This window comes from Tubulanus polymorphus, chromosome 6 (assembly GCF_964204645.1).
Source record: "Tubulanus polymorphus chromosome 6, tnTubPoly1.2, whole genome shotgun sequence".
Lineage (NCBI taxonomy): Eukaryota > Metazoa > Nemertea > Palaeonemertea > Tubulaniformes > Tubulanidae > Tubulanus > Tubulanus polymorphus.
In genome coordinates this window covers 12,976,121-12,989,103 of record NC_134030.1, presented here as the reverse complement: position 1 = coordinate 12,989,103, position 12,983 = coordinate 12,976,121, and the positions used below count along the sequence as shown (strand labels likewise).

The 12,983-nt window shown below is 36.8% G+C and overlaps 1 protein-coding gene across 2 annotated transcripts in view; it reads left to right on the top strand.

Moving 5' to 3' along the window:
• The window catches only part of LOC141906743 (mitochondrial glutathione transporter SLC25A40-like), a 61,181-nt gene that overhangs the window by 29,176 nt on the left and 19,022 nt on the right, over positions 1 to 12,983 (top strand). For both annotated transcript variants that reach the window (XM_074796055.1, XM_074796054.1), the window contains exons 4-5: positions 8,009 to 8,124; positions 12,780 to 12,861. In XM_074796055.1, the coding sequence (XP_074652156.1) occupies positions 8,009 to 8,124; positions 12,780 to 12,861 (198 nt within the window). The remainder of the gene's footprint in view (positions 1 to 8,008; positions 8,125 to 12,779; positions 12,862 to 12,983) is intronic.

Sequence of the window (12,983 nt, the reverse complement as noted above, 5' to 3'; positions counted from 1 at the left end):
TGACGTTCCTCTCATTCATGCATGATACTGTTGGGACTCTATTGACATTCACACCAAGATTGAACAAGGAATTGTATATCATCAATGTTGTCACTCGTCTCACAGGGCGCCATTTCCCTACACAGAAGCAGCCTATACGGATGCAAAGGCTGATCGTCGACCCACGAAAGCTTGCCGAGTTTGTTGGGCCCAAGGTCTTCGTTCTCCTATTGGAAGAGAGATAAAAACTGTCTGGATCTGCGCAGATTGTCCCGATAAACCTGGCTTGCATATTGATAACGACTGTTTTAGATTGTACCACTCAAAACTTTATTACGGAAACGTCTGAATGAACCGGCTACCAACCAACTAAAAGAAAAACTAGATATCACAATTTTACATGACTTTATATGCATTTATTGGTTCTAAATGAGTTTATGCGCAGTTATTTGTTATACATGAGTACACTTATTTGTTCTAAAGAGTTTGAATTTGTTTTTGTTGTGTTTGATAACTTCACTTTTTTTAGCTCCGCTGTAACCGAAGGTCAGCGGAGCTGATGGGTTAGGGGGTTCGTCGTCGTCGTCCGTCCGTCCGCCGTCCGGTGTTCGGTGTCCGGCGTCAACTTTTTCTTTATATCCCTACTAGTCCTACAGTTCTGATGGGATCTTGATGAAACTTGGTATGAATGATCTATGGGGGAGTGCCTACAAAAGTACAGAGCCATAATTTTGATTTTGCATAAATTATGCAAATTAGGGCTATTTTTAGATTTTCACTAAAATCGCTACTCCTCCATCGATTTTCAGCGGATTTCAATCAAACTTGGTATGAATGATCTATGGGGGAGTGCCTACAAAAGTACAGAGCCATATTTTGATTTTGCATAAATTATGCAAATTAGGGCTATTTTTAGATTTTCACTAAAATCGCTACTCCTCCATCGATTTTCAGCGGATTTCTATCAAACTTGGTATGAATGATCTATGGGGGAGTGCCTACAAAAGTACAGAGCCATATTTTTGATTTTGCATAAATTATGCAAATTAGGGCTATTTTTAGATTTTCACTTAAATCGCTACTTCTACTTCAGTTTTCAGTAGATATCAACCAAACTTGGTACGAATGATGTATGGGGGAGTGCCTACAAAAGTATAGAGCCATACTTTTGATTTTGCATAAATTATGCAAATTAGGGCTATTTTTAGATTTTCACTTAAATTGCTACTTCTACTCCAGTTTTCAGTAGATTTCAACCAAACTTCATATGAATGATCTATTGGGGAGTGCCTACAAAAGTAAAGAGCCATATTTTTGATTTTGCATAAATTATGCAAATTAGGCCTTTTTTAGATTTTCCTTTCAATCGCTACTCCTCCAATTTTCAGCGGATTATAGGGGATTGTCTAAACCAGTATAGAGCCATATTCTAGATTATGCATAAATTTTGCAAATTAGGGATAATTTTTTTAGATTTTCACTTAAATCGCTACACCTTCTTCAGTTTTTATCAAATTGGAATTAAACTTTTTATGAATGATCTATGGGATGATGCCTACATAAGTATAGAGGATGTTTTGCAAATTAGTTCTATTTATAGATTTATCTTGTCAAGTGGCTATAATGTCCCTGAACATCTAGTTTTAAATAGATACTGATGTGATAGTCTATGCTCCAAGCCACAACAAAGACACCGGAGCTATATAAGCCGACAGGCTTCTTGTTTATGTTATACAATTATACTGTTTCATAAGCGAAAATCAAGGTTTTATTGCGTCAATTATTTTTTGTTGTAGTGTTACAGACTACCACCAGGGGTGTATATATATATATATATATATATATATATATATATATATATATATATATATATATATATATATATATATATATATAGAGAGAGAGAGAGAGAGAGAGAGAGAGAAAATCTAGATTTTTGAAATTCCTGGAAAAGCGCCAAGTTTTACTAAAATCATCATAAAAACTTCAAATTATGTTGAAATCTTTTGAAAATTGATGAAACTATAGAATTTATGTGGCAGCATATACATCCATCCTCAAAAGACTCATATTCTGAAGATTTGAGTAGCTAGGGTTAGTTTTCTGAACAGAAATGGTCCAATTTTTTAATTCAAGATGGCCGCCAGGTCATGTGACATCTCGTTGTCATAGCAACCGCAGCTTTTTTCGCCATTGCAACTTAGCCCTTCATGTCCCCTAGTAGGATACACCAACAGTTTTTGGATTAGGCTATTCTTAAGTATTTTATTAGGGCATATTTAAAAAGACCCAAAATAGCCCAATTTATGCTCAGCACTTTAGGGGAAAAATACCCAGCACTGAAAGGGTTAAATGACAATGTCTACTTCAACCCAGACTCAAGATTAGGATATCGAGTGACAACCAAACTGGGCCCCGGGGACTGGGCCGGCTGGCTACACGATATGCTCGAAGTCATGATGAAGCAGACATCAGAAGAGCTCTTTCTTCAACCATGGAGGCAATGAAGTTGCAGACCAGCTTAGAGGCAAAAGTGAATCGAAGTCGGTCGCAAGTTGACAATTTTTTTTTTTAATTAGACCAGTCGAAGACCTGTATCATCTACCCAATCGCCAAACCTCATAATTCCCCAAATTTCTTAAAACTTCAATTTCAAATTTGCAATTCCACATAAGCTTATCCCAGAAATTTTACATTTTACATTACAGGCGTCAAATAATTTATTAAAATTAATGTTCTTGTTGTATATGGCCCCAGGGGGCGTTGAATCATACAATAACTTAGTATTTTGATATTTTATTCTTACCTATGCATATTTTGTTACTACAATCAATTGCAAAGTTGTAGCTCATGATATGGTCTATGATTGTGGTGAGTTCAAGGTCATAAGTTATTCTATATGGTCACCATGGGGCGTTATATAGTAGAATAACTTAGTATTTCCTTATTATATTGGTACCTAGGCATATTTTGTTACCATAATAAATTGCTAAATTGAAGCTCACGACATGTTCTATGATTGTGGTGAGTTTCATGGTCATTGGGTTTTGCATATGGTCACCAGGGGTTTGAATAGTAGAATAACTTAGTATTTCCATATTATATTAGTACCGAGGTATATATTATTATCACAACCAATTGCAAAATTGTAGCTGCTGACATGTTCTATGAATGTGGTTAGTTTCAAGGTCATTGGTTTTTGTATATGGTTGCCTGGGGGCATTGAATATTGAAATTGTTAGATTGTTGAGCATTTGAAACCACTTTCCAAGTGTGTATGGTGTCCCTGGACCCCTAGTTCTATATGTCCACTTAGGGGAATGAAATTTTGAAATTGTCAGAATTGTCGCTTACCTACGTTTATTGGACATGATTTTTGGTCTCAAAAACTCGACTTATACACCGGAAAATACGGTAAGCGAAGTGTATTTTTGCTATAGCTTGTGACACTTTCTTGCTTAGATATGAACTAGCATGCGCAAGAGGCTAAGTTTCTCTTTCAAAACATTCAATGCAGTAATGAAATCTCTAATCCTATTGAAATTCAATGGAATAGGTTGCTTATTTATCAATTTAGTTATTTATCAATTTAGTTATTTATTTGTTAGTTTCGGAAGAACACTTGTGCTGTTACGTATATTCATGATTCACACATGCACGTCACAGAGACTCGCTGCTTTGTAGTGTATTGATCTATTCACTACTGCTAGCAACATACATGTATATGAAAAGCGCACCTCGCGTGTGGCCTAGTTAAAGTTTTCCAGAAACTGCAAATGATTCAACTGCATGCCATTATGGTAAGGCCAATTTGAGTCCACTTGGGACTTTAGTCCCAGCGGGCAATTGCGTTCACTTTTCGTCCGTCATCCGGCGATCCATTTTGTTACCATGATCAATTGCAAAGTTGTAGCTCATGACATGTTCTATGATTATGATGAGTTTCAAGGTCATTGGGCTTTGCATATGGTCACCGGGGGGTGTTGAATAGTAGAAGTTTCAAGGTCATTGGATGGGGTATTGAATATTGAAATTGTTAGATTGTTAAGCATTTGAAACCACTTCCCAAGTGGGCATGGTGTCCCTGGACCCCTAGTTTTAATTGGCTTGATTTATGAGGTAGACCTATTCAGATATCATTACCGAGGAAATAAAAATTAAAAAAAATTCCTTCAGTGAGATAGAATCACTTTTTGATGGAAGAGGGAACTGTCGATAGGGCAATATACATATGTCCAAACAAATGATTCTTGGAAAGTTCCAAACTCTGCACACTGTGATAAAAAAAGCTTGCATTTTAAAGTTTTTTCATCATCCAAACCAGGATTCTTATTCGGCGGAGGTGAAAACACTATCAGCAAGCGTGCATACATGTATTCTAATCTGTAGTAATACGTTGCAGTATCCGATGTCGGCATTAATACGACAGGTAGGGGAGAAAGCAAGTTAGGTTAATATTTGCTGATCTGGGTGTCAAACTGCTCAGTTGTACTAGAGCAGACGATATTTTCCGGCAGTTTATTCCAATCAAGTGTTGTTTTGACAAAGAACGAGTGTTTGTACTGTTCGGTGTTCGTACGGGGAACGATAAAGCACTTTGAGTTGTTGTATGTATAACGATTGGCGATGTCAGTTGTACAGGGATGAAAATCTTCCGACCATGAATGGCTAAAAGCGTTCATTTAAGAGAAATCGACGAATTTGTGGCGATTTTTAAAGAAATTTCAAGGAGCATTTTGTTTCATAAAACGGCTAGAAGGCCGATGTACAACGTTACATTGAAGTTAAATAACTGCTCCCTGCGGTTGGTTGAGCTCCCGCTGTCAATCAATGTAAGGGCATATTCGATTGACGCAGACAAACCGGTCTTTTAATCTCATCTATATCTATTAATCTGCTCGGTTCTAGTTTTTCATTTCCCAGTCATGGGAGAGTCTTATATGTTTATTTTTAATTTGATAGCCGTAGTATCGATTTTGTCTCCCCATATCTATTTCATTATGCAGATAACCGAAGATTCAATCGATACGCTACTTCACGGAAGATTATGCGCGCACAATCGAATATGCCCAAACCTCGTGTATTGCCACGATGATTGCTGTTTGATTTCGATGATGTTGTTCACCGAAATCAGCAGATTTTACGCATCCATGGAGTGTTCAAGGAAAACCTTACAGATGCATCAATCAGATGGCGCCTATAAATTACAAAGATAACATTCTGCGCCCGAGATATTAAGATCCGTGGATCTCTTGTTGAAAAATTCCGCGAATCCATGATTCTGCGATATGACAACACCCTATGATTCCAGTGTTCGTCACAAGCTATGAAAGCAGAGAAGAGCAGTGAATTGAAAAAAATTATTCACGGCCGTGGAAAGCAGTGAATTATATAGAAGGACAGTGAATTTGGGAAAGGGGCAATGAATCTTGGAAATTGTTCAATTTACAAAAATAGATTGTCTTCAAACTTCACACAGCCTACGTAGCCTACGTAATAAATGAAATTGTGCAGCATCCAGGTTCATGCCAAGCATGTGGAGAGTCTGAGTCATAAGGGAAACCCCATCACCAGGTGCATTTATATTCATGATGAATCATCATGCAGTTGTTGGTTACACGACGGGGTATATCTTAAAGTCGCTCGAAACAGTTTCGGTAAAGATCACTAAAAATCAAGACTTTTATTGTGAAAATCATTAATTTTAATTCTCAGAAATAACAAATGTTTTATTGGCTCGTCACAACCCTAAACAACATCCTAACTAGACCCAAACCCAGTTGAAAAAGCTGCTTTTATGATTTTTTTTAAGCAAACTATTACATATCCGGGGCCTGTGTAGTAAGTAGGAATAACCCTTACCCAGTAATGGTAATGATTTTTCTTTCATAATAACATTATTTGCAAATCTTTTTTGGTTCTAAAATATCAATGGGCTGCCTAACAAAGTACATTTGTGTTTTAAGCAGGGGCCTTCTATTGCAATGGCTTTGCACCAAAATAAAAGGCCCTTTGCAAAATTTTGCCGAGCTACTGTTAAGACAGCTGAAAGAAATTCAATTTCAAACACACATTATCATCTTTAACTTGTGTTCCTTTAAATCTTCCTAAGTCGATAGGCTTGACTTATGAGCCGTGTTTATACAATTCACAAAATAAGCAAAATTAGCAGTCCTTTCTCTGTGAGTGGGTTTTAACCTGTGAAATGTTTGGTCATACGTGTACATGTAAATGTGATACAGTTGACGCACTTGTGATCAATGAACACGTAGCAAACATTGCAAACATAGCAAACATTGGTTGAGCAAACATGTGAAAGCTAAAAAAATCGTCGATTGAGGAAATTTTAGGGCGGCCTATTTTCTCTGCATGGGAACCTCTGTGAAGTGTGTTAGAGAAAGCCTCTGTCAGTAAGCGCCCGAGCTGAATATTTTTTAATGCACGCTGATTGTAATTAATGCTATAATTGATGAAATGTTATTAACCCTTTCGCTGCTGAGGCCTATTTTTGCCCTGTGCTGAGCCTTTTTATCAAAATTTGAATTTTTCTTAAATAACTGCAATTGATCCATTTTTTTCACATATGAAACGCATAAAACTAATTGTGAATACATTTTTTCATAATTTTGATATTAGGCACCCCAATAGTAGCCATTTTGATACATATGGCTGACCATACTAAAAACCACCATTTTCCAAAAAAAATCACTAAAAATCGAGAAAAAAAAACCAATAAAATGATTATGGAGAGATGGCAGTACTGTACGGTAACGGGGGTGATATTATGGAACGAACGCCAGAATAAAAGAATTTCAAATTTTTGGTTATTATTTCGATTTTCCGGCTGGCACCCAGGAGCAATCTAAAAGATTTTGAAGATTTGCAAAACAATTTTTGAATTTTTTTTTTTGGAAAGCGCTGACAATTCAAACCAAAACGAGCGCCGTTGTGCTGCAGTCAATTTGAAAAGAATACTGATATGCGTGCTCTGCACGTCAGCCTCACACAAAGTGACGCAGTAGAAGCGTGCATAGCATGTCCATAGTACTGAAAGGGTTAAAAAGCATAGGTATGGACCCCTCCGGTCAACCTTTTTGTTATTTGGGGAATATGGAACCCTTTTTAGCTCTCGAGGAACGAGCGTGTTGGCATCGGCTCGTGTATGTTTACCGCAAACCAAAGCAAACCATTTTTACAGTCATTCAATTAACGAAAGATCTGATAAATAGGGGGGGTTAATAACGCTGTAAAAGTAGATCTGGCAACTTTGTTGTCACACGGAGAGTGACCAGGGGACTGAAATCCTTCTTCTGAATAAAAGAACTGACAACTCCGAAAACTTGGTTTAGACTGAGATGTTATTCTATACACAAAACTGACACATTATACAGAAAACCGATGAAGTATGAAGTATGGCGGGAAATGAAGAACCAATGAAATGTCTAATAATGTGAAATGCACATGAAGTGATATGAGTATATGACTATTTACAATGACACGTTTGGCCGGTAATAAGCTCACGATATGCGTGACAGTGTATACTATCATCGCGCCGAGTCACTGCTATATATAGACTCGCTCAGGTGATTTCTAACATACAGAACCATATATTGTAACCTACATTCGCAAACATGCGGCTGACTGCTGACGAGCGTATATATTAATTATATCCGTCATATAAGCAGATCATGATATTTTGGGGTAAAAATCTGACGCTAGAAAATCAGCTTATTAGCCGGAAAATACGGTAATTGCATTTCTTTTTTGTATACATGTATGATCAAAATTGATGGAACAACAATTATTCCTGCGGTTGATCAATGACCCATTAACACCTTGCTAATCTATGGATTTGAGTGATTGGTTTTCCTAAAGAAAATGAAAGTTGTGAAATTTCTATTCAATATACGCATTGAAAAACTGATGCCCAAAAAACTGTTTTGCTTATAAGTAAAACCCACAAAATATTATATGGTGAGCACATAATAGTAGCTCAATAATAGTCCGCTTCTTTTTTTATTTATTTCAGCCATATACTGGAGTGGTTATGAACTCTTGAAAGGATTATTCCTCTCACAGAAAGTCCAACAAGGTCAAAAGTTATCACTATCAGATTTTCTCATTTCTGGGGCTTGTTCAGGCATGGTATGTATAGAATATATATTGAATTGTCCCCCCCCCCCCCCCCCTACAGTGATCTCCATTGTAAAGAAAGTCCCAGGGGCGGTATGTACTCAGAAAACGAGCTCCGAAGGAGCACTTATCAGGAATGGAGGTCAGGGTATTTTCTATTTGTAAGTGCTCAGATGCGTTTTCCCAGCATTTGGGGTCATAATCAACTAGTTTAACTTTAATAACTTTTAAAGCCTTTGGCTAGAAAGCGATCGTCGGTAGTTTGCTTGAACTATTTTCCTGCCGGAGATTTGTCGCCCTACGTGTATAAAATAGTTTGATGTTCTTCCATTTATATAATAGATTAGATTTGTCAATAAAGCTCAGCAAGCATTTTCATTTGGTAACCTAATATTTGAAAAATATTTTGAATAAGATTTTTTCTACGGGCATTGAGACCTGAAAAATTTAGGTTGCTGGTTTCGTTAATTCAGCAGCTAGGTGCAGCAGTGTTTAAATCGTGACCTTCGCGCCCATTGATTTTTGGCTCACGTTAGCGAGCCTATGTCAACGCTCTGGCCGGTCGATTATCATTTGTATGCTTAATACACTACGCTCAAAGTTATTTTAGCCCACTCAAACGCGATTTCTGTAGCCTGTAATTTCATTACTAATGGGCGAATTGAAAGGGTTAAACAAAAGTATATTTCATAATTTGTTTTTCTGTATGGTGCACAAAGTTGAAAGCTGTGGGTTTCATATTTTTGAGAAATTAACCAAAAAGTGTAAAAAATTTGATTTATTTGAGCACTTTTTTATGCAGCATCTTTGATTGTCCAAAACAACACATGTGAAAATTCAATGCAATTTGCATCGGAAGATGCTAAAGAAATTCTAAAGAATTTGCGTTTATTTCTGAATAGTACAATCGCATTATTTTTTGGGCGTCTGCGAATCTATGTATAGTATCACCAACAATGCTATTGAATCCATCGCCAAAGGATAGCATGTCATTCTAAAGAATTTGCGATTCTACATTCGCGATTCTATCAATTGAATATCACTAATGTAAAGTGCGATTCATACTTTTGCTACGATTGCGATTCTAAAGAATTTGCGATTCTACGATTTATGATTATATGAATTGATTTTCACTAACGTAAAGTGCGATTCATAGGATCGCATACGATTGCAAAAGGATAGTATGCGATTCAAAAGAATTTGCGATTATTTCTGATAGTACAATCGCATATTTTTTGCGCGTCTGTGATTCTATGTAAAATATCACCAACAATGCGATTGTATGAATCGACACGATCGCAAAGAATCGCATTATTTTTGCGCATCTGCGATTCTATTTACACATAGCAACGAACTGTTTGCCATTATTAAACAATCAGCATTTAAACATCAAGGTATTTTTAAAAGTTTTGGAAATGATCCCAGAATGTATACCAAAACGCTATATTTTGATATCGGAATATGTTTTTGGAGAAACTGATTTTTCGTCACAGTGTAGATTCGGATACGTTGTGCCATTTTTTGTGATATTTTTACAATCACAGACGTGCAAAAGTTATGCTATTCTTTGCGATCGTGTCAATTCATACAATCGCATTGTTTGTGATATTTTACATAAATTCGTTATCATAAATTTCCTAAGTTAGGCCTATATGTATGGTTATGTGTATTCTGCTGTTCACTTTCGACCATCCGTCCGTAAACAGAATCCAGTTATTTTTCGTAGTTTTAAAGACGCTTCAATGTAATGTCTGTATTTGGGTTACACATGTATCTACCCTAGACACATCTTCAGCCCAAAAACTGGCTCTGTTAATATCAAGGGTCCAGTTCCACAGTTCCGAGTTAAGATTTGACTCTTGTTTTAACTAATTGAAAATGAACTAACTTTAACTCAAGAGTTAACTCTAACTCACAGCTGTGGAACTGGGTCAAGATGACCGACTGGCAGCCATTGTTTTCGCCAAAATCAGCACTTTTTACACATTTGCAAGTTATCGAGGGAAGTTTTGAAGACGCTTGATCCATTACCTCGATCTTTCGAATATGTTTAAATCCCTCAAGGGACCATCAGCATAAGAAAAAGTTGGTCGATCGGATTCAAGATGGCCGTCCTATGACCTTTTCAGTGCCCAAAAATGTCAATTTTGGCCCGAATTCTGAGTCCTGTAGCCTCCTACTGGTTAGCCATTTCTCATTGCAATATATGATGGGTATTCTTTGGAAAGGGATATCTTATATCTCAGACAGGTATATTTGATTAGTCAATTATGACACAATTGGTGGCCATCTTGGTATCATCAGTACTCATTCGTAGGTGGGAAAAAGTTTTTCCACATTATATATATATATACCTGAGCGTATTTAGTTACCACAATCAATTGGAAAATTGTAGCTTATAACGTGTTCTATGATTTTGATGAGCTTTAAGGGCATTGGTTTTTAGCCCACTTGGGACTTAAGTCCCAGCGGGCTATTGCGTTCACTTTTCGTCCGTCGTCCGTCCGTCCGTCCGTCCGTCCGTCCGTAGACGGAATCCAGTTATTTTGGGAAGTTTTGAATGGGTATTCTTTGAAAAGGGATGTTTTATACTTGAGACAGGTATTTTTGATCAGCCAATTATGACGCTATTGGCGGCCATCTTGGTGTCATCAGTACTCATTCGTAGGTGGGAAAAAGTTTTTCCACATTATATTGATACCTAAGCATATTTTGTCACCACAATCAATTACAAACTTGTAGCTCATAACGTGTTCAATGATTGTGGTGAGTTTCAAGGTCATTGGTTTTTGTATATGGCCACCAGGGGGCGTTGAATAATACAATATCTTAGTATTTCTATATTATATTCGTATCAATGCATATTTTGTAACCACAATCAATTGCAAAGTTGTAGCTCATGACATCATCTATGATTGTGGCAAGTTTTAAGGCCATTAGTTATTCTATATAACTGGTCACCGGGGGCGTTGAATAGTAGAATAACTTAGTATTTCCTTATTATATTGGTACCTAGGCATATTTTGTTACCATGATCAATTACAAAGTTATAGTTCGTGACATGTTCTATGATTGTGGTGAGTTTCAAGGTCATTGGGTTTTGAATATGGTCATCAGAGGGCGTTGAATAGTAGAATAACTTGGTATTTCCATATTAAATTGGTAACAAGGCATATTTTGTTATCACAATCAATTACAAAATCGTAGTTGCTGAAATGTTCTATGATTCTGGTGAGTTTCAAGGTCATTGGTTTTGTATATGGTCACCAGGGGGCGTTGAATATTGAAATTGTTAGATTGTTGAGCATTTGGAACCACTTCCCAAGTGGGCATGGTGTCCCTGGACCCCTAGTTGTATATGGCCACTAGGGGGCGCTGAATAATTCAATAACTTAGTATTTCTATATTACATTGGTAACGAGGCATATTTTGCTACCGCAATGAATTGCAAAATTGTAGCTCATGATATCGTCTATGATAATGGTGAGTTTCAAAGTCATTAGTTATTCTATATGGTCACTAGGCGGTGTTGAATAGTCAAATAACTAAGTATTTCCTTATTATATTGGTACCTAGGCATATTTTGTAACCATGATTAATCGCAAAGTTGTAGTTCATAGCATGTTCTATGATTTTGGTGGGTTTCAAGGTCATTGGGTTTTGCATATGGCCACCAGGGGACCTTGAATAGTAGAATAATTAAGTATTTCCTTATAAAATTGGTAACGAGGCATATTTTTTTATCACAATCAATTACAAAATCCTAGCTGCTGACATGTTCTATGATTGTGGTGAGTTTCAAGGTCATTGGTATTTGCATATGTTCACTAGGGGGCATTGAATATTGAAAATGTTAGATTGTTGAGCATTTGAAACCACTTTCCAAGTGGGCATGGTGTCCGTGGACCCCTAGTTTTACCAAGGAATCAACATGGAGAAGCAACCATGTATAAGCTCTCTTCACAAAGAAGAAAGTTTAAAAAAGATAACATTTTATGATCATTATACATGCAACTTTTGTTATCTTTACTAGATACACCACACTTGCATGAATCGCAATGACACGTGTGAAAATCCGAAGCCAGAATGAAAATTGCATAGTCTATTTATTTTCGTCTGACATTGATTATTTTGGGATATTTCTCTATTCTTCGGCCAGTGAAACCTTGTAGTCTAAATAAACCATTGTTTTTTTATCCTTTTAAACATGCAGCATTTATTAGATTTATAAAATGCTTTTAAGTCGTATAATACATGTACACAGAACAGTAGAAGTGGTGTCATCCGACGCATCGCCTTGGGTATAGGCCCGATACACAAGTCACTCTGGAGTCAGTAGTCAATGTTAAGAGATTAATTACCTAGGTTCTCCATTTTTTTTCGTTGGGAAGTACATGTATTATTAATTTGTTGAGTGGGTATCCCCGCAGGAAAACCAGGTAACTATTTATAGCCAAAATGATGAAATATTTTTCGAAAATTCTGCGATTACGTGATTCCGCATTATGACAACACTGATAGAAAATACATGTATAGGTGTAGCTGAAATTAAACAAGCGCCAACATGTTTCACCCTGCTTCCACAGCCAAGCAAGTCCGGTAGATTTTTCTTTAGGCTTATAAATATGTGATGGGTTATATTCATGGAATTATTTGGTATTTTTCAGGTGGCTGCAGTTTTAACTCTACCATTTGATGTAATTAAGACTCACAGACAGATTGAATTAGGTGAAGCCAGCTTAACTGACAGTAAGTTTATAGGAAGTTATATATAAGTTGCCGTGACTAAAACGACGGGGGTTTTTTATTCGGGACAAATCACCACAGATCAGATCCTCAGCACTTGATTCAAATGCCCGACAAAATTAACA